Here is a 19,830-nt window from a genome sequence, read left to right as displayed (position 1 = left end):
GATATTCATAATCTTATTTCTATGATTAAGAATGCGTGAAAAATGTACCTATGACTCGACAATATATTTTGATAGAAGAGAACAGAGTTTTTTAATCTTTTCAGTACCTTCTTCTCTCTATAGCTGTCATTTCATTCATTCTTCAAAAATTTGTGACGTTGGCTATATAAAGAAAATTTGTTAACTGTAATGTAAATTTTAGGATTTGAGTCTTCAATATTGAATAAAATGACGATACTTACAAGAATATATATATGACTTGGTATCGACCGCTCTACTACTTCCGAAAGTCGCGCTTTACTTAATTTATGTTCTTCATCTATATGTAATACATGAATATAATTAAAATCTGAGATTCAAGAGCTGAAAATCATGGTGCGAGCCAAAAAAATAAAATATTGAGCTACAATATAATTTCAAATTACTTCAAAATACTAAGTACAATTTGATGTTCAAAAGTGGAGGAAATAAAGAGGTACAAGGTGTTCAAGCTTTCTCCTACATAACAGTTTAAAAGTATAAGCTTCGTAAAATGTATTCTATCGTATATCACGATAATTCTCAGCTCCACATTGTAATATATATAACTCGTTAATTAATAAAATAATTACCAGTGGGAACTGCTAAAGATAATGTCGGAAGTTGAACAAAACCCGCCACTAATGGTCGTAAAATCCATTCAACTTTCCTTTCATTTTTCGGAAGTATATAAATATCAACCTAAAGAAGATAAACAGTTATGATACTTACTACAAGCTTTTACAACTTTTAGAGAGTAGGTCTACCTGTTTTTGTCCAGCAAACATAAAGGCGTCACTGGCTTCCATAGTCAATCGCAACGTAATCATATAATCGGAATGATTTTTTATGAAATATGATATAAGTAAGGGTGTACGAACCCATCCGTGTGCTGGTAATTTAGCTTCTAAGCCTATTATTGCATCTTCGACCCATAAAGGAGCTAAAGTAACGCTACTGCTAGTCTCCAAGGCATTATCATCATTTGCACTGATCAAATATAAGAAAAAATTACTATCAAATCACTTGACAATTTTACAATTTGCAACTCTCTTTACCGTTTCCATTTAATGGTGTATACTCCTGTACTAACAGGTTGCTCGCTACCTACTTTTGGTATCAAACAATATATATCCGTACCAGTTTCACCTTCGGAAAGTGTAACACCAGCTAAAACAGACACTGACTGATCTCCGTTTTCTCTCTCTATCGAATCTCCCTGTATAATTACATAAGAGACGCTCTGTTACAATTTACAATAAAAGCTAAAACTAATAACTAACGAAAATTTAGAATTTACCAATTCTATGGAAGTACTTATGATACTTATAGGCCACGGAGAGATACAAGAAATGTGAGGCATTATTAAAAATGGTTCGCTAATAAAACCTTTCGTTAATGGTTCGAAAAGTGTTGTATAGAATAATGTTGATATTTCGAATGGCTTTGTAACTGATAGTGAATACGTTAATTCTTTCGAACCTTTAATTTGTTCAGACCTCGTGTATTCTACCTGTTAGAATAAAAAGATTATAAATCATTTTTAAAGATTATAAATCAAAACTAATACTTGCCTTAATATGAATATTCCGATCACCAATTTTGTGGGCTCTTAAGTATACAGTTTGATAAGTTGTACAATCTTTTTTCAAATGATCAATTAATATGGATATAGCCGATTGTTTGTTATTCATCGTTAAACTTAATTCCGCTGCAAAACAATGAAATCTAGTAATTAACAAAAGTATACACGTACTTTTACAATAGTTCCGTACGTACTTGATTGTTCGTTTGTTCCATCAGATACGAGTAATACATTTAAAAATCCTGATAATATTTCTTCATTAGGAGTAATAGATATTTTAATTGGAAGCCATTCACCTAGAAGTGCTGGATTATTGGATTCAGCGCTTATACTCAGACTAGATTCTTCCTGTTTTATTTCGGCATTGACTAGTGATTGTATCGTTTCAAATTCTTCTCTACTATAATAAGTATAAAATGAATCAATTTTCTAAACAGATGCACGCGTTCTTGTTTTAACATACCGAAGTTGTTGTATTTCAGGATACAATCGACTTAAAAAATTTGTTTCTCTCCCTACAGCGGAGAATCTTAGAATAATGCAGCAAGTTGCCTCGTTACCCATGAACAATGAAATGGTAGTGATACGTATTTCGCTATTGTCATTTTGTTGCGGAGCTTGGAACTGATAAAGAAATTTTTTCATTTCTTTCCCATGAAAATTGAGATCGTTATGCTCTGCATCGGCAACAGTGAACTCTGAATTGTATCCTGGAGTGCTAACTGTTATTAATATCTTAGAAAATTCAACGCTATTGCTGTAGGAATTTCTGAACAGAATATATGAATTATTCTATTATAAGTTTGCCCTATTTTTCTATAAAAATAATATATACTTAATAAGATTACCTAACAATAATTTCCGCGTTAACTGTAGAATTAACTGCATACTTTGGTTGCAAGAATCTTGCTTTAACTTCTATAAACGAACTCATGTTATTATCATCAATTGTGAAAACAATTGGTTCTGACTGATTAAGTTCCATTACCCACTTTTCTATTGCGGGATATCTCACATCATCGGGTAAGTCAGGTTCCGGATTTGGTGGTTTTTTCTATAATTTCATATCTTCTTCAATTATAATCGAATATCATAATAAAATTAAGATTAAGAATTACCCACATGAAGAATATTAATGATGTTAGTGTAAACAGCCATTTTGTAATCTTCCGAAAATGTGGTGGAAGGCCCCAAAGCTTCAAATGCTAGTGTGATGTAGTCTTGAATACTTGTGGATAGATACGCCGCACGCAGGGCATTCTTTAAGATATTTGTGATTAAGACGGGCCACCGTTCACCGTGATATTCCCACAACATGTGCATCAATAATCTGGCCAATCAAATTTTATGATTTTGATGTTAAGTTATGAAATATGTCTAGAGGAAATAATGTTAGAGTCAATGTTTTGACTAATGGACAGTAACAATTCTTTTTAGTAACTTCGATGAGTTTTTGTTCTAATATAGTAATTAAATTCCGACTTACGTTAAGACTTTTCCGTAATCCTTAGAATTATAATATTCCTCAGCCATTTGCACAACTGCAATATAATTAATTTTATATTATTAAGCAACAATTTACATAATTATTAATTAAATATATCATACCTAATACTCTCCTCATTCTTGGGCATCTATACAATTTAAATTGTGAAATTGCATTTCCTAGCAATCCAATGATTATATTCTGAAAGCATAATATAGCTATATATTACAGTAACCTTTCATTTTGGACAAAGAAATATTAAACGTGTTCCGTACGGAATGGTTAACTGTATATTTTTCTTTATACTGCAAAGCCTGTATGGCAAGTGTTTCTTTCATAGGATCTGCAGGTTCTGCGCTTAATTTTACAGGACGCCACGGCCGTTGCCCATAGAATTCAAGTTTCTCTTCTCCTGCTAATGGATCTGGTTCTGGATAACTATTAATATTCTAAAACAATGTATATGATATAATATACATGTTGTGATATTAAAAAGTTTCATATAAAAGTATTATTTTTCTTGGGTATATAGTGGTTCTCTTATACCTGGCAAAGTTCTTTACAAGCTGCTTGTCTTAAGCTTGCATGATGAGCTGCTGACTGGAAATAATAACCAGGGTGCTGAGTTTGAACAGGAGGAAGTCCTTGCCTAATAGCATCATCAAATAATTCTGCAAATGTAGAAAACTGACTGCACATCCAAGCATGATGTTCAAATATAAGTTCCTTCGGACCTGTCCATAATTTGAATCTGCGCTACCAATTTAATGTTACTGTAATAATATTCATTATATACTCTCTATTTTAATTTATTCATTGATCTGACCTGTCCGTGTGAAGTCTAAATTGTGATATAGCATCTTTAGGAACATTTAAACTAAACATTATTTTACACAGCTTGTAATTTAGGAAACAAGCAACAGTTTTAATTTCCATTACATTTGTGTCTGTTATTTGAATTTCCAGCAAGCTATTATATGCTGTTGCATAATGTCTAAAAAATAATTTCATATCTCTTAATCATGGACAAAGTCTTCTTTAATGTTTGTCACACTTACTTCTGTGCTAAATTTTGATCTTGCTTAAGTTCATTTAAAAATGCCATTTTAAATTGATGACGTACAAGAAGATGTTTGTGGGCATTTTTTTGCACTGGTTTATTGAGCTGATCTTTGTGTCCTTTGACAATGCGGTATTCATGATGATAAAAACTTTGTGCCAGATCATATAATGCACTTTCTAGTCTATAATATATATCATCAAACCAAAATATACTCCAAAAATAAAATTTATAACTACTTTATTAATTACCTAGATATATATCCTAGTAAATGATTTCCATGTGGCAAAATGTATAATAACTTTGGAGATAGTTCACAAGCTCCACACACAGCTGTAGCACGTTCAGTAGCCATAGCATCTTCAGAACCTGGTGGTGGCTGTGCGCAATGTTGTATAAGGACTACAGCTATTTTTGTAGTTCTTCCGTCCAAAGCATTCCTAAAGGGATAAACAATCGGATTAATAATACAGTACTATTTAATAAAATATTAATAATATCTGATTATATTTTCTACCTAAGTGATTGTACCCTAGAAGCACATTCCATTTTTTTCTCGTTCCATTGTAGATCATTCCAGTCTAAATCATAAAATACAACAACAACTGCTGGAATTTCATTAAGATATTTATTCATCCAGTTGCGTTTTAAAATTCCTTTAGGTCTGTACCATTCATACGAGTTTCTCTAAAATATGTCAATACTATTTCAGTAATTAAATAACTAATGAAAATGAAAGGTAAAACCTGACAAAGAACCAAGTAGCAAAAAGATATTGATACATAAAAATACCATTTATAAACACTATACAAGCAAGTAATGCTTTACAATTACACATAGAACAAGATTTACCTTAGGTTTTACTGTGGGAAATTCATGATTAACACTGAGTAATTTAAACTGTACAGCAGAACTGTCCAATCTGCGATTAACACTAAATGCATCCCAAATTGAACGGTGTACAGGATTTGCAATGTCCAACCCGGTTAAACCAATGAGAGCTAATGGTTTAGTCACTAATTCTGGTGGTAACTCGCACATACTTAAAATTTGACTGTAAAGGAATAAAAAAATGTCTTTAATAATTAGAAACTTAGTACAAAGTACATAAGCATGTACTTTGTACAGTACGTATAAATTTGCGAAATATTAAGTTTATATGAACATTTTTCTGAACGATTACTTATGTAATTTTGAGCATACCCAATTATTTAGTCAATGAGCTACATCGAAGAACAAAACTGTTCAACTGAAACTTTGTGTATAACCAAAAATAGTGCTAGCTCAAATTATGTACAGTTTGACAGTTTAGGTTATGTGCTGCTCCTTAGTGATGCGAGTGCTTCGAACTACTAGTGTCACCTAGCATCGCTCATGTAGGTAGATATACAGGATGATTCACTACTCGTGTGACAAATTTTTACAGCTGATACTACACCTCGAAAGCAACAACAAAGTTCATATAAACCTAGGTCCGATTTGCAAAAATGGCAGAGAAAAATATTGAAAAAAGCAATAAATTTTCTATTATGATAGTTCCCATTTTACCCTGAAACTCGAAGATAGCTGGAATAATAAATTGTTTTCACTGTTTAAGTAGTAATTTTTAGACGTGGAGGGAAGCAAATTTCACAAAAACTTCTTTATTCGTTTCCGCTTCTCTTTCCTTTTTTCATTTTGATTACAGAACCTTAGAGTATTGCTGATTAAATAATGAAATTCCTCAATTTTCATTGAATAGAAAGAGTCAGGCAAATTATATCTCCCGCTTTAGAGGTAAGAGAGAGAAAGATATATAAAAAAAACTATAAGAAAGAGTGAGACAGATGCTACCGACTCTACTTCAGGACCCGTAGCGCCATCTCTGTGAAAAGTGCTCAAACTGGTCGCACAGCGTTATCGACAGCGAAGTGAACTACTGAAACACTGGCGCCATCTCTTGGAAAAATGCTAAAACTGGTCGGTCATTAGTTTCACTAGCTTCCACAGAGATGGCGCTAGTGTTTCAGTAGTTCACTTCGCTGTCGATAACGCTGTGCGACCAGTTTGAGCACTTTTCACAGAGATGGCGCCACGGGTTCTCGAATAGGGTCGGTAGCATCTATCTCATTCTTCCTTATAGCTTTCTTATATATCTTTCTCTCTCTTACTTCTAAAGCGAGAGATATAATTTATCTGACTCTTTTTATTCAATGAAAATTGAGGAATTTCATTATTTAATCAGCAATACTCTAAAATTCTGTAATTAAGACGAGAGAAGGAAAGAGAAGCAGAAACGAATAAAGGAGTTTTTGTGAAATTTGCTGTCCTCCAAGTCCAAAAATAATTACTTAAATAGGAGATAAAAGTTTTCGTAATTCACAAATTTTTCCTCCTGAGATAAGTTTAAACTTTTATTACTCTAGCTGTTTTCGAGTTTCAGGGTGGGTCGATTTCAGGTTCATTTGGAGCTTATATCTTTAAAAACATTTTTACTGTATAAATTAAATTATATATATGCATATATATATACAAAAATTAAAATTTCTGTTACGTATAATGTTTAGACGATAAAATAAAGTGGTATTTCATTATATTTTTAGTACAAATGTATTGAACTGACACATTTTGTTTGAAGTGTTTTATTTGGAACAACGTTATCTTCAGAGGATATCGGAAGCATTTAGTACTTCCGACTCTTTATCCTCCTCCATAGGATTCAATCTACTCGCAGAAGCTGGAGAGTTTAATTTTGTTTGTTCAGGTGTCAATCGAACAGTCGTACCGTGTCGACTGTAATCTTCGATCTCTCCTATTGGTCGTTCAACGTCTTCTTCAACGATATTTTTCCTGCATCTATTCTGTATATTGAAAGTAGAAACTTTCATTAACAAATTTCTTGCTCCTCTCTCGTGTAAGTATTTTTCCTACTTTTGTATACTTACCTGTAGAAGTTTGAGGAATTCTTTTCGGAATTCTTTACTGCACGAAAAGTATATGATAATGTGGATAGCGAAATTACAAAGTTCGGTTACAGCAGCACACGTTCGAAACAAAAGATAACCATTGTCCACAGTTTCGTGATCATGATATATGAACTGGACCAGTATGGATGGGATCATTGTCATTAGAAAACATACCGCCATCACTGACATCAATGTAGCTAAATGCTGTTCTTCTCTAAAAAATAATTTGTATAATACTCCAAAATCGTTTAGAAATCATTAAAAAGTATACGCTAACGCTTAAAAAATCTGAATGCAGAAAAACTTATTCGCCTGTCAGCTTTTATCATTACTCTACCTGTATCCCCGATTGCGGGTCAATAGAGACGTATCCGGAACATTTGGGGTACGATACTTTTCCGAAACAGATTGAAATTCCCTTTTCTTGGCGTTTAGGTGCAGAAATCTCTTTACCACGAAGCTGTTCAGTAGAAGAAGGATTATACTTGGACAAAGTCGCAGCGCTATTTCCATGGTCCAAATATACGCGTTCCACAACGCGCTTCGCGTGACGGAAACATTTTCGCGCAATGTGAAGAGAGTTCCGGCATCCGTTTGTTGCTCATACACTGTTCTCATTCCTGTCAACGGCGCACTCACCTGTAACCCGATCGTTGGTAACATTTAAGCTTCCATACGCAACAATCGTTCACTGATACGAGAGGAAATAAAAGAATTGTTTTAGTACCGTGAATCCTAGAATGAAGGAGCACAGGATAAAAGAGCGAACGTTCTTGCGTGCGTTTCTGTTACGAATACGAGCCGGGAAGAAAATGAAAATGTATCGATCGGTGATTAAGCAGGTCATAATTAAAATGCTGGCTATAGCAAAGGTGTTCACAGCGGCCAGCTCTAAGTAAGCGTGATAAAATGCGGACGGGTAATTATTTTTTATTCCGTATCCCAATCTAACAACTGCAATGGTATCATTTTTAATTCGATTAACTTAAAATGTCTATATTACTACATTAATTAATATATTTTTTTACTCGTTTATATGTTACGATACATACACACAGGTATCCAAGATACAAGAACGCCAACGTGAGCCAACGTTAATCCTCGTAGATACATGTATGCGATCCCTCGAAACATCGGAGTGGACAACACCAAAAGTATTAAGAAATTACCAAAAATACCGCTGATTACGATCGTGGGAGTTACTATTCTATAAGCGGTTCGCAATGAAGACGTGGTATCGTTAAGGACATTCCTGTTCGTGTTAACTATATTGTTCCAGGTAGAATTATCACCTTCACAGCATAAAAGAGTTCTAAAAGAAAATTTGAATATCTTAGTAATGTAGTTCAGCATTCAGCACGATAACTCTTAATGTAATGTGAAGTTAACAAAAATCAACTTGTACGAGGATCTTGAGTGTTCCATCGATTATTTTAGGATGCAACATTTATTCGTTTTCAAAACGTACCCTTTAAGAATTCCCGTTAACATAGTAGAAACTGATTTAAAACTATTTTATCGATTTAAAAAAGTAATGCAGTTTAAAAATCACATTGGTCAATTAGTATCAAGATCTACTGTTTACTTCGAAGAATAATCTTGCTTATTTTATCGCGCGCATTGATGATCACTTGAATGAAACCGACGCAACGGGTGCATAACAAGTTCTGCGAGATCCATCCCCGATGAACTCACCACCGTTTCTCGTTAAAAGCCAATATTGCGCATGCTCTCGCAAAAGCTGATTTATTGTTGTACGCAAAGTATATTTACTTGCACATTATAATTATATTCCAGCGTCCTTCGTCGCGTTAATCCAGTTGAAGGTGCTATAAAATGCCTCGTGCTGAATTAATGCCTTTTCTACTTCCGGAAAAAAAAAGAAAATGGTAACGCACTTTGTACCATTAACATGAATCAGAATATGTAAAATGCAGAAACGTATATATATTTTTTCTATTATCAGTGATGTTGAAGCGTTCTGTAGACTTTACATTTCGGAGTTAAAGGAAACCTTTACATTACTGTTAAAATCATCACTTTCTCCGTGCTATTTTCTGGGAACGAGTGCTTGCCTATAACAGATAGACTATAAATTACCAAATAACAAGAACCAAGTGGGGTAAACCGGTATAAATTGAGACAAAAAGTGAAAACGCTTATCCCCGATCGTATTTCTTAATTTTCAAACAAAATTCAAGCACCATGAACCAGAATGGAACGCGACGGTTTTTCTGGTAACGAATAACGTTTTATACGACGATAAACGACGATTTATTCTTAGCTCCGGAGCACGTACCAAATTAATCGATTATCTCTTGTTTAGGGCAATGTTATTTACCGGTTTCTGTACGGGTACACCGAAGATTCTGACGTCAGACAATTCCTGCCCCTGTAGCCTTTCCAACGAATGCCCGGATGACTCTCAACTCCTCCACGAGAGCAGTCAAGTGTTGATTTTGCCCTGCGAAAGTGACCATTTAATAAGATGTTGCTCTTTAATTCCGAAACCGATAGAATCCGCAGACAGTGATGAATTTGTATACAATGCCAATCAAAAAGAAGCATTCGTGACAGAAAGAGAAACTACCGAATATTCGACTGAAGCAACAACGCAAATCACGGAAAGCGAGATGTCTGATAAAAGTACAGAAGAATATTCAACGGTCAAGTGGCTACCAACAGAGTTCCCAACAGAAGAATCGACGTCCGATGTAACTGTGCTTCCATTAACTACTGAAGTTCCTACAGGCATTAATACTATGGATACGAATGACCTAGGAGATAAAACTGATGAGCCTACAACTACTGAAAATACTACGACTCCCATGGATGCTGGCGAGGAGCAACACGTTCCTCCAGAACGGCAAGAACGTCTATACTCAAGCTTGAAACAAGTTCTACGACCGCAATCGACACAGGGCAGAATACTAAACAAGAATTTGCCTAGTCAAGCATCAACTATTCGCTTTCCATATTCAGAGCATCAGCAGCTGGAGAAGAAAGAAACATTGGTAGTCTTGTTGAATGCGCAAGAACAGGATTTAATCGATCAAGTAATGAGCTTCGAAAGTACTAAAATATCGGCAGCATCGTATCAAGTAGGACTAGTTGCGTCTAAGTTTAAAGAGAGGAAGAGGAAAAGTGTTCCTGGGAGATATAAACTTTTATTTCCTCGAAGAATCAGGTTTCTATCGGTATCCAAAAGTGTGTCTGAAAAAAATCAGCAATTACTTCAAGCAGAAAACGTGATCAGTGACACTTTTCACACTCGATAGAGTATCCATTCGAGCGACCAGCGAAAATGTTAAGCCACGGAGCAAACTCGGTAGACTATATAATGACGTTACGTCGATTAGAAATTTATCATACCCGGAAGGTGCTCAGAATATTAAATAGATACTTTGAAATTACGTATTCGCCAAGTTTAACGATGAACCAAATTCGTTAGAATTTTGTTTAACTTGTTAACTTATTTATCATCTCCGTTGAAAATGTAATAAATTACAAAAATGTTCCCATTAATAATCTCAACCGAAAGCTAATTAATATATTTTATTAAGTATACTTATTGCTGAGCTCAGCAACATAGCAGATATTTAGATCTATATAAATATGAATGATTTAGATGTATATGAATATGAAATATATTATTATTACTTTTTACCAATTTTTAATTGAATTGTACTATAGGAGATCGACAATTTTATCCATGGAATTAAAAGTTGTGCGCTAGTATTTCTAGGGAATTTTATGGATTACTTTGACAATATATAGGTTAAAACTAGGCACTTAATACTGCTAACTAGAGGGAAATAATTTTTGGTCTCCTAAAGTAAATTTTTTTCCTATATTGTTCATGAATATTAAAAGTAATTTGAAATACATTAAAGAGGTATTGAATTACGGAAAGAATTATATTTTATAATGACAGTTATAAACCCGTTAATTTGTTATTGCTAATTCATACGGTTGGTAACAGTTGAGCGTCAGTTTGAAGAAAATTTAAAAATCAACGACTAACGGGAGAATGTAAGCATTCGACGTACACATTCGACTTTTTTACATGATATTAAAAAAATGAGCGAATTTAAGACACCTACGACGACAAGATATAAAAGTAGACAGCAAGATGATCCAGAGTTACGAACGCCCATTAAAATTCCAGCGTCACCGTTTCTAAAACAAATAGGTTATGGATGTGGTAATGGAACAAGAATATGCACTTGACACTGTTTAGTATTGTATATTGTTTTAACATGTAAACATATTACTAGGAGTTACTGTATTCAGTCTGGAACGATCACCAAAAGTCGGATTCACTCGATCACCGTGGGCGATAAAAAAACGAAATTCCAAAATTGTAGAAAATAAAAAGTACACTGACCGTATTCGTTTCGAAGCAGAGGTACTTCGTAAATTGGATCATCCGAATATTGTCGGTTTTCGAGGCTTCACCGAAGTTTTGAACGGTGAACCATGCTTGGCAATGGAAAAATTGGATGCTTCTTTAGGTATGTAAAAAAAGTGCTTAGTCATAAATAATTTTTAATAACTTTCATATGTAAAATAAAAAGTTTGTATACCTTCTGCTTTCGTTTGATTTTATTAGGCGATAAGATAGAAGAGAAACTTGATGCCGGTGATGATCCATTCGCTGCTAAAGATATTTTGAATATAACATATGAAATTGCAAAGGGATTAGAATATTTGCATTATACTGCACGTATTTTACATGGTGATATAAAAAGTTATAATGTGCTGATTTCTGAAGATTATAAAATCGTTAAGCTATGTGATTTTGGAGTATCTCTGCCATTAACAGAATCTTTGGAATTGGATAGTTCGAAAGGAAACTTTACATATATTGGAACAGAGTGTTGGAGTGCCCCTGAGATAATATCTGGTTTGTTAATTTCTCGTATCTATGAATAATAATTAGCAGATTACATGGATGTTTATGTAAATACATGTAAATACTGAAGAATACTTCAAATATTTTTGCATATTGTAATTAGTATAACATGAAAAAAATAATATGATTAAGTATGACCTCAATTGATGTTTTCAGAGGAAGGTCCTGTTACAAATAAGGCAGACATTTGGGCATGTGGTCTTGTTGTTTGGGAAATGATAGCTTTATCACCACCACATGTAGAAACCTCAGAAATGGACGAATCTTATTCGGATGATTCAATGTATGGAATACAAAATAAGACAATAGATGAACATGACATTAATATGGATGATAGTATTGGCTTTCTTAATGAGATGATTAATACCAAGTATGGTAAGTAATTTAATAATAATGTTTGAGAGATAAAGCAATTTCTAGTAACTAATACATCAAATACAGTAGCTTAATAATCATAGGTACACGTCCTCCATTACCAGCCATTAATCTAGGAAAAGAATATGAGAGGGTATTTGAAGTATTCTTTGTATGCACTACGGCAGATTACAAGGTTAGGCCCAGTGCAAAAGGTCTTGTCAATTATTTTAAAAACTATGTACATAATACAAAAAAGTGATACATATTGACATTAATGCAAGTACCAGTAACACATATAAAGACTAATAACATATAACGATTATTTTTTTATTTGTAATGATATATTAAGTATTTTACTACTTACATAATAAGTATTGTTAAAGTTATTCGTATAAAAAGATGATAACCATCAGAAGAAAAGTAATTATTATACTAATTATGATGGCAAATTTAATTTTTCTCTGAAAAATATTTTTTTGTCGATAACACCGTTATATTTTTACACATACAGCATACAGACACAAACAATTACTACTGATATGAATACCTTTCTCCATCTACGATTTTTTCGTTCTGCTTTCTCGAGATCAGTACGACCATAATCAACATTATCAGCAGTCTTCCCAGCAAAATATTCCACACTATTTACTCGCTCTCCCTATTAAAAAAAAAGAGACACAATACTAATTACGCATTTATTTAAAACTAATATTATTTGTAACTACATAATTAAGTATATTTACTTGTTTCTCAATAAGGAACGCCATTTCATTAAACATATCTCTAATTTCTTCGATAGATTTTTCTAGTTTCAATATATCATTGTGCCTGCTTTGAATGTCCATCAATTGTTGCTTTGCAATTCTACTTTCTTCTAGAATCTGTTCATAAAACAATTTATATTTCTATACGTGACCCTTAAAAATATTGACAATATCAAAGACTAAAGTCAATTCTTACATTATCGACAAACAAATTGTTTTCTGGAGCATCAAGTAACTTCTCCAATTCTTCGCTTGTAATATGTTTTCTAACTAAAAAGTTAATAAAGATATAGCATAACGATATATTTTCATATTTAAAATTATTATTAAGCAAAACCATACTTAGCAATTTTTGTTGATGTAACAGTAAACGGCATTTTTCACGATACCTAAACATAGTTACATTGTATTCTTCCATAATTTCGGTAAACAGATTTATCATTGTTGCATACTGTAGTGCCTTAATCCGCATATGAATAGGCCCTTCTCTCACACTAGTTAAAGTTAAATCATCAATCGGTGCAATATCTTTCCCCATTTCTATAAAATGTGCAGAAACATCAGTAATTTATAAACAGTAGGACACAAGTTGACCAATTAATCGTTTTTACATAATATTTGATTTAAATTTTTATAATTCAATTTTTATATCACGTGATATCACGTGTACGTGATTCTACATGTTTTTATAAATTTACTTTGAACGCGTAAACTATAGATGTTTATGATAAAAATACTTTCTGATTAACGTATATCATAATTATACTGTGTTAAATCAAGGAAATGTAAAATGAAATTTTTATTCATATTTATGTAAAATTATAGGACGTAAAAGCGCGCGGAACTCCGCAATGTTTTGCGTTGCAGTTCGCAACGAATCTAATTGGTCAACCAGTTTCCCGCTCTCGAATGGACGCCAAAATTTCTTTTACAATTCCTTACAGATTATACGAAATGTTTCGTGATAGATCGTCGACAAAGTTTTCTGTTGGTGCATGCCATAATGAACTAATAAAGTCGTTATCCATACGCGGCCAGAAAATGATAACCTGAGGCCATAATTTTACTTAATCAAATGATAAGTTAAGGTTATGTTTACGTTTGTAAGATAATTCAAGAAATGTGATAATAATTGTAGTAGGCGTCGTTTAAAAATTTATTTAAACTGAAAACGAAATCGTCACCATGAGGTCATTGAGAATATTCGATAATTTTAAATTTGGTGATTTAAACGAAGACTGGATTCAGTCTATTTGGCATGGAGAATTTATGATTTACAATGAACCACCTGAGGAGTATCTCATGTTTTTGGAGAGTGAAGATATGAGACTACTTTTACATGAAACTTGTATCATCGTAAATGCTTGGCTAGAAAATGGTAGAGACCAGAATAACCCTGGAAATTATCGTTCTGAGATATCATGGAATACGCTGATCACTATGGATATAAAGGTACGTGCTTTATTAGCTGTATTGGGTTATATAATAAAGAACGGTCAAAGTAAAGAAGCTGACGAAGAGTCTAAAGAGTCATGTTTATATGCGACTAACTTATACTTTGTGCTTCTGACCATTCCTGGTACTAGCGCATTTAATATATTTCACCCCAATTTATATCAACGAGCCATAGGGATCCTTAAAATAAGCTCCGAACAATTACAGCCTCCTGTTAAGAAACGTAACAAAGCAATGAATTTAGATGATTTAAATATCACCGATGAATTAGCAAACGAAGTTATTATTCTTTCATCCAACGAAAAGAGAATTCTTATAAAAAACTTAAATATTATCGTTTGCAGCTTTATTACAATGACAAAATCATTTTGGTTTAAAGACCATGTGCAATCGTTAAACATTACTATTGAAGGATTAGTTGAAATTACAAAAATAGAGGATGATTGTACAGTTTCTCAATCTTTTAAAGATACTGGTACTTTGAATGTTTCGTTACCGCAAAATGCTTATGCAGCTTTAAAAGAACTATGTGATTACAAGCATGGACCTGTAAAAGTAACTATAACGATCATAGCAAAATATGTGTTACCTCGTATGTTATGTAGTCACGTGGATGCACAAATGAAAGTTATCACCAATATACGTGAGCATACTATAAATTTTTTAAAAAACTTATTACACACGTATGAGAAGGAAGCTAAAACTGCGATTTTAACATTAATACAACGTATGATGTTAATATGTCCAGATAAACTTGAAGGTAGACAAAAACAAGCCAATGTGTTGGTAAAGCTTTTGGTAATATGTACCCAAAATATTTTGTTAGAAGGTCTCAAGGATTTACTGCTATTGTCCCACCATTCAAAGATACCTTTCAGATTATTTGCTCAAGAAATAATTGGTAGACTTTTACTCGAGTCGTTTTTAATGAACTGCAACATAACTGATTGCTTGAAGATTAAAGTAAGGAAAATATTCTTTGCAATTGTATTGAATAGATGCATGGATTGTTCAAGTATGGTAAGAGGAAAGGCTATGGCGATTATTGCTGAATTTTCAGAATGCAATAATGAAATTGATAAAAAGATATTTCAAGCTATATTTAAAGAATCTGATGCGAACAAGAAGTTTCCTACATTTCATGATATAAAAAATGCTTTATTTGATGACACGGATTTGTTACCGGGCTCCAATGTTTTAATAACCATGCTGACAGATAGAACAGAGGACGAAAGAGCAATGGTGCGACGAAGCACGTTGCAAATCTTGAAAAATTTGATTGTTATGTTTCCATTTTTGATACATGAACTTGCACCTATGATCAGCCGTAGGTGTAGAGACCCGGCGCTATTAGTGCGCCGATTCGCTGTACAAATTTTGTCTCAGCTTTTAGAACAGTTCTCCGATAATTCTGAACTATTGGACAAGTGGGTACAAACTGTTGTGCCGCAAATATTTGACGTTGAAATTAAAGTACAAGAAAAGGTGCTAGACTATATGCGAGAGTTATTATTAAATAGGATACAAAATGTCTCGACGTGCATTGTTAATAATGCGAATAATTTGCCGTGGAAAATTCTGAACACTCTGACTAACATGAAAATGCGTAAACATTTGTCAAAAGCTTGTAGTCTGTGGGTTAAACATGGTGTTATTACTGATTCTGTGATAGAACGTATACAGTCTCATATTGAGACGGATAATAACATAGAGGCGTGGGTCCTTTTAGTTGCATTGGCGGAAAATACCGACTTACCGAACATGAACAAATATTTCTTGAAATACAAGGAAATCTTTTCAGAGAATAATTTTTACACGAGTTTAGTTCTGCAAGTATTGAGATGCTCGTGGAGGTCGTTAGACCACGCAGTTCTAGAACACCTTCACAGTTATTTGCACAAATGTCTGCAAGAATTCAAAATCAATTTCGGATTAGTCAGCATTTGTTTAGACATTATACACAATATAATTCACTATTTGCATCCCGATAAAAATAACAATTTACTCGAGTCGTATATGTTGAATCTGATCAAGACATCGGAGACCGAAATAGCGAAAATTTTTAAGAACGAAGACAAAGCTACGGAAATGGCACCTAATTATTTAAAAGCTATTTTTACGCTCGGACATGCGACAGTTTTATGTACTTGCAAAATTCAACCCTTAACATTGCGAATCTTGCAAGGAGTGTTGTTAGAGTGGGAGGCGCTACCGGAAGTAATGAAGGAGATAAAGGAACTGCAGGCGTCGGCAGTTGTTGTTCTTGGGCAGCAAGCAATGAGAGATCGTGAAATTGCGAAGGAAGTAGTCCCAATATTTGGAAAATTAATGCGGCAGGAGACGAATATAAACTCGCATATTCAAATCGCCGTGAAAATAAACGTTGCGAAAGCTTTGGCTGATATTTGCATTAGATTCACCGCGTTAGTGGAACCGTATTTGTCAGATATGTGCGTGAGTATGAAGGACTCAAGTCCGCAGGTACGAGAGGCCATCATGGTGATATTCATTCAACTACTTTTGGAAGATTATATTAAAATTAAGGGCCCCTTCTTTTTTCATATATTAACGATGCTATCAGACTCGGACAATATGATACGCGAATTGACTACTTTTCTGATAGAGGAACGGCTTTTGACCAAGAATAAATCTTTGGTATCACAGCAATTTCTGCAAAGCGTATATCATTACAACAATTATCAATTTCAGCACAAAGTTTGTCATTACAGCATGCGTGAGAAGGAAAAGCAGATTTTAACGCTTCCCGGAAAGGAGAACGAGAATAAGCGGAGAGCAATATACGATTTCATGTTGGATCACTTGGATCCTCCAGGAAAGATAAAATTACTTGTAAAATTGACTAGTCAGATACTCGGTGGAAGTTGCGTCGATATGATTGACGTTAAAAAAGAGGAAGGGGCGTGTGTATTGAAGGATGCGTTGTATATAATTAGTAACGATCGTTTACGTCCGTCGTCTTTTACCAAACACGGTGACGAGGATCAACAAGAGGGCGAAGATTGTGCAGTTCAATCAACTATACCAGCTTCTAATGCCATTAACATTATTATAGAAGGGATAAAGAAACATGGTTTAGAAGTTTTGTTGCCCACGCTGATCAAACTCAGAGTAAAGTTATCAACTTTGAGGGTACAGTTAGAAAACGACGTGAAAAGAATGCTAGTTAAAACGTACTACGAGTACAGCAAGGACCAGTTATCAAATCTATTAAGCGAGTATCCCAGCTTGGAGAAAGAAGTGGAGCAATTTAAAAAGTTAGTAAAAATTTGATTTAACTCTGTTGTTCGCCACCGTTTATTCGCTAATTGCAATTAATTATTTCAGGCAAGTGGGAGATATCAGATTGAACGATGAGAATTCTATCGAAGAAGAAACTTCTTCGCCCACGATGAATAATCAGAGCGTGCCGAGTAAAAATTTCGACGCAACGGCGTGTAACGTGAACCCAAAAGTTGTGTTGAAACGTCTTTCGGTCTCGCAATTGTCAAATTCAAGGAGTACGCCGATAAATTGTTTCTCGCCAACGAGCGTTTCAGACGGTTGGAGTCCTATAATGTGTTCAACGCCAATTTTGTATTCACCATCTCAACCTGGTCCTAGTACAAGCACACCCGTGTTGCCGAGGTACTTGGATTTTGATTTTAATGGTCGCGCAACGAAAGTTCGAAGACTTTCTAGTTTTTACCCGAGTGAAAATGAACTTACCGGTTATCAACATAACACGAGAGAGAGAAACAGTTTCCAGGTTCAAGACGATAGCGAGTCTGATTAGGATAGGTAAGACGTTATTTTTATTTAATTATTTTTATTTATGGTGCACTACGCAGAAACGCAAAAAGAATTGCCTACCTCTTAACTTTTGTTGAATACGAAACGATGTTCGGGAAATAGAATACGTCCGGCTGTCCATTTCTTTTTGTAAACCTGAAATACATAAATCGTTAATTAGAGGGCAGGCACAACATTTGGTACTCCGTTCTTACCTTTATTAGTGTACGACAAAACATTGTTGTGTATATCCCTTACGATAGCGATATTCTCAGCGACGAGTTGTATCAAGTTGCGAATTTCTTCAACCTGCACGGATAATTGTCACTCTGTATCTATCGTCAATCTAATCGTCTGTGATATTTGTACAATGACTTATGTATTTACATATACATATGTATATACGTACTTCGTTCAACACTTCTGTTAATTTTTTATTTTGGGACATTTGTATGTGAACATCTTGCAAAAATCCTTTACCAAATGTAGTGCTAGCATTCAGACACTAAAGAGAGAGGTAAAAAACAAAGATTACACCGAACTATCTATTTTTGGACAGAGAGAGAAAGTTAACGACGAAAAAAAGTATTTAAAAAAACTAGAGGAAAGAGAATGCGCTAACTTCAATAAAAAATAAAGTAGCCAATTGTCGTTAAATTTTTACTATGGTAGGATTTTATCGCTTGTGCTATTAGCGTAACACGTCACGTGTAATTTTATTCAGTCTAACGTCGTAATGTAAGTGATTGTTTTCAAAGTTCAGACTGCCGAATGATAAAATACTAACGGCACGTAACTCTGGCATTCGATCGCGGACCATGGTTATTGCTTGAGAATCAGTGTATAACTGATAATTCTGTGAATCCAAGACATAAAGTGTACTTTTTGTTATCTACTTTATCAATGCGGTTGAGATAATTGATAAAAGTCGTTGTGACGTTGGCATTCTTACTTATAATTGACCATGTTCAATTTGCGAGGATCAGTTAAATATATTTGCGAGCAGTCTTCTCTCCTGTGCACTCACAGCTGAACTGAATCACTTTACTTAAAAGATGTTTTGCATCTAAAATGAAATAGGAAGTAGTCACTTAGCAGCTTGGTTACAAGGACAACTTTAGCATGAATTATGTATCATCTTGTTCTTTCATCTATTCTATTTTTTTTGTTGCGACGATATTCTTTCTATTTCAAATCTGCGTACTTTCTTTTTTTTTGTACGTAATCAATAAATTTAATAAAATCATGTTTTTGCTTAAAGGATTGATGTAGAATTGTAATACTAATTATTAAAATTCAATGAAAAACAAGCAATTTATATTTTAGTTGGAAAAAATTGTTTTCTTTGACAATTTTAACAAAAGCCAATTATGATTTATCGTTTAAAGAAAGTATATATCTCTATCGAATGTTTTATATTTGTTGAACTATAAAACCTAAGGAATATTTAATCTAT

The 19,830-nt window shown here is 33.8% G+C and overlaps 5 protein-coding genes and 1 long non-coding RNA gene across 10 annotated transcripts; 3 read left to right on the top strand and 3 right to left on the bottom strand.

Moving 5' to 3' along the window:
* Positions 1 to 45: 45 nt before the first annotated feature.
* On the bottom strand, positions 46 to 5,485 carry Gry (trafficking protein particle complex subunit 11 gry). 2 transcript variants are annotated; one of them, XM_076898775.1, is made up of 21 exons: positions 5,353 to 5,485; positions 5,002 to 5,203; positions 4,667 to 4,836; positions 4,401 to 4,589; positions 4,148 to 4,333; positions 3,916 to 4,083; positions 3,636 to 3,840; positions 3,365 to 3,538; positions 3,212 to 3,290; positions 3,090 to 3,144; positions 2,726 to 2,933; positions 2,452 to 2,657; positions 2,067 to 2,372; positions 1,798 to 2,003; positions 1,589 to 1,729; positions 1,319 to 1,527; positions 1,077 to 1,237; positions 786 to 1,008; positions 612 to 720; positions 243 to 319; positions 46 to 162 (listed from the first exon to the last, which is right to left on the bottom strand). In XM_076898775.1, exons 2-21 carry the CDS (start codon positions 5,188 to 5,190, stop codon positions 136 to 138), a joined length of 3,288 nt encoding a protein of 1,095 aa, XP_076754890.1. In that variant the 5' UTR covers positions 5,191 to 5,203; positions 5,353 to 5,485; the 3' UTR covers positions 46 to 135. The 2 variants fall into 2 exon arrangements, with proteins under 2 accessions (XP_076754890.1, XP_076754891.1); XM_076898776.1 differs by having other exon boundaries at positions 1,798 to 2,000.
* On the top strand, positions 5,389 to 8,275 carry LOC143425785 (uncharacterized). Of its 2 annotated transcripts, XR_013102075.1 has the most exons (4): positions 5,389 to 5,529; positions 6,893 to 7,042; positions 7,530 to 8,056; positions 8,153 to 8,248. It is a non-coding gene; the product is annotated as an uncharacterized LOC143425785 (long non-coding RNA). The 2 variants fall into 2 exon arrangements; XR_013102074.1 differs by lacking the exon at positions 5,389 to 5,529 and having other exon boundaries at positions 6,937 to 7,042; positions 7,530 to 7,989; positions 8,153 to 8,275.
* Positions 6,743 to 8,975, bottom strand: LOC143425783 (putative G-protein coupled receptor B0563.6). Its single transcript, XM_076898777.1, has 6 exons — positions 8,563 to 8,975; positions 8,147 to 8,406; positions 7,822 to 8,048; positions 7,432 to 7,733; positions 7,074 to 7,308; positions 6,743 to 6,989 (listed from the first exon to the last, which is right to left on the bottom strand). Exons 1-6 carry the CDS (start codon positions 8,583 to 8,585, stop codon positions 6,792 to 6,794), a joined length of 1,245 nt encoding a protein of 414 aa, XP_076754892.1. The 5' UTR covers positions 8,586 to 8,975; the 3' UTR covers positions 6,743 to 6,791.
* Positions 8,976 to 11,171: 2,196 nt separating this feature from the next.
* On the top strand, positions 11,172 to 13,051 carry LOC143426301 (lymphokine-activated killer T-cell-originated protein kinase). Its single transcript, XM_076899670.1, has 5 exons — positions 11,172 to 11,298; positions 11,372 to 11,608; positions 11,707 to 12,000; positions 12,166 to 12,384; positions 12,468 to 13,051. The coding sequence occupies exons 1-5, from the start codon at positions 11,175 to 11,177 to the stop codon at positions 12,623 to 12,625; spliced, it is 1,032 nt and encodes a 343-aa protein (XP_076755785.1). The 5' UTR covers positions 11,172 to 11,174; the 3' UTR covers positions 12,626 to 13,051.
* LOC143426307 (syntaxin) lies at positions 11,860 to 19,571 on the bottom strand. 2 transcript variants are annotated; one of them, XM_076899681.1, is made up of 11 exons: positions 19,327 to 19,571; positions 19,162 to 19,230; positions 18,784 to 18,879; positions 18,590 to 18,683; positions 18,456 to 18,530; positions 13,473 to 13,670; positions 13,327 to 13,400; positions 13,110 to 13,247; positions 12,914 to 13,024; positions 12,731 to 12,827; positions 11,860 to 11,985 (listed from the first exon to the last, which is right to left on the bottom strand). In XM_076899681.1, exons 2-10 carry the CDS (start codon positions 19,192 to 19,194, stop codon positions 12,750 to 12,752), a joined length of 897 nt encoding a protein of 298 aa, XP_076755796.1. In that variant the 5' UTR covers positions 19,195 to 19,230; positions 19,327 to 19,571; the 3' UTR covers positions 11,860 to 11,985; positions 12,731 to 12,749. The 2 variants fall into 2 exon arrangements, with proteins under 2 accessions (XP_076755796.1, XP_076755797.1); XM_076899682.1 differs by lacking the exon at positions 19,162 to 19,230 and having other exon boundaries at positions 19,327 to 19,570.
* On the top strand, positions 13,983 to 18,940 carry LOC143426290 (condensin-2 complex subunit D3). Of its 2 annotated transcripts, XM_076899643.1 has the most exons (3): positions 14,454 to 14,582; positions 14,930 to 17,860; positions 17,931 to 18,938. In XM_076899643.1, exons 2-3 carry the CDS (start codon positions 14,940 to 14,942, stop codon positions 18,376 to 18,378), a joined length of 3,369 nt encoding a protein of 1,122 aa, XP_076755758.1. In that variant the 5' UTR covers positions 14,454 to 14,582; positions 14,930 to 14,939; the 3' UTR covers positions 18,379 to 18,938. The 2 variants fall into 2 exon arrangements, with proteins under 2 accessions (XP_076755757.1, XP_076755758.1); XM_076899642.1 differs by having other exon boundaries at positions 13,983 to 17,860; positions 17,931 to 18,940.
* Positions 19,572 to 19,830: the final 259 nt, after the last annotated feature.

This window comes from Xylocopa sonorina, chromosome 8 (genome assembly GCF_050948175.1).
Source record: "Xylocopa sonorina isolate GNS202 chromosome 8, iyXylSono1_principal, whole genome shotgun sequence".
Classification (NCBI taxonomy): Eukaryota; Metazoa; Arthropoda; class Insecta; order Hymenoptera; family Apidae; genus Xylocopa; species Xylocopa sonorina.
Note: the sequence above shows the minus strand (reverse complement) of the source record. Positions and strands in the feature narration are given on the sequence as shown.

Bases quoted from the DNA above. Each gene is read 5' to 3' on its own strand.
- Gry (XM_076898775.1), bottom strand. From the start codon at position 5,190: ATGTGCGAGTTACCACCAGAATTAGTGACTAAACCATTAGCTCTCATT. The intron at 3,841-3,915 runs GTCAGATCAATG...TTGGTAGCGCAG, and splicing joins TTTAGACTTCACACGGACAG to ATTCAAATTATGGACAGGTC. The intron at 2,004-2,066 runs GTATGTTAAAAC...TACTTATTATAG, and splicing joins CCTGAAATACAACAACTTCG to TAGAGAAGAATTTGAAACGA.
- LOC143425783 (XM_076898777.1), bottom strand. From the start codon at position 8,585: ATGTTAACGGGAATTCTTAAAGG. The intron at 7,734-7,821 runs GTACTAAAACAA...ATCGGGTTACAG, and splicing joins CCTTCATTCTAGGATTCACG to GTGAGTGCGCCGTTGACAGG. The intron at 6,990-7,073 runs GTAAGTATACAA...TTCAATATACAG, and splicing joins AATTCCTCAAACTTCTACAG to AATAGATGCAGGAAAAATAT.
- LOC143426301 (XM_076899670.1), top strand. From the start codon at position 11,175: ATGAGCGAATTTAAGACACCTACGACGACAAGATATAAAAGTAGACAG. The intron at 11,299-11,371 runs GTAATGGAACAA...ACATATTACTAG, and splicing joins ACAAATAGGTTATGGATGTG to GAGTTACTGTATTCAGTCTG. The intron at 11,609-11,706 runs GTATGTAAAAAA...TGATTTTATTAG, and splicing joins AAAATTGGATGCTTCTTTAG to GCGATAAGATAGAAGAGAAA.
- LOC143426290 (XM_076899642.1), top strand. From the start codon at position 14,316: ATGAGGTCATTGAGAATATTCGATAATTTTAAATTTGGTGATTTAAAC. The intron at 17,861-17,930 runs GTTAGTAAAAAT...TAATTATTTCAG, and splicing joins GAAGTGGAGCAATTTAAAAA to GCAAGTGGGAGATATCAGAT.
- LOC143426307 (XM_076899681.1), bottom strand. From the start codon at position 19,194: ATGGTCCGCGATCGAATGCCAGAGTTACGTGCC. The intron at 18,684-18,783 runs GTACGTATATAC...TTATCCGTGCAG, and splicing joins TAACAGAAGTGTTGAACGAA to GTTGAAGAAATTCGCAACTT. The intron at 13,248-13,326 runs GTAAGAATTGAC...TTTTATGAACAG, and splicing joins ACAATTTGTTTGTCGATAAT to ATTCTAGAAGAAAGTAGAAT.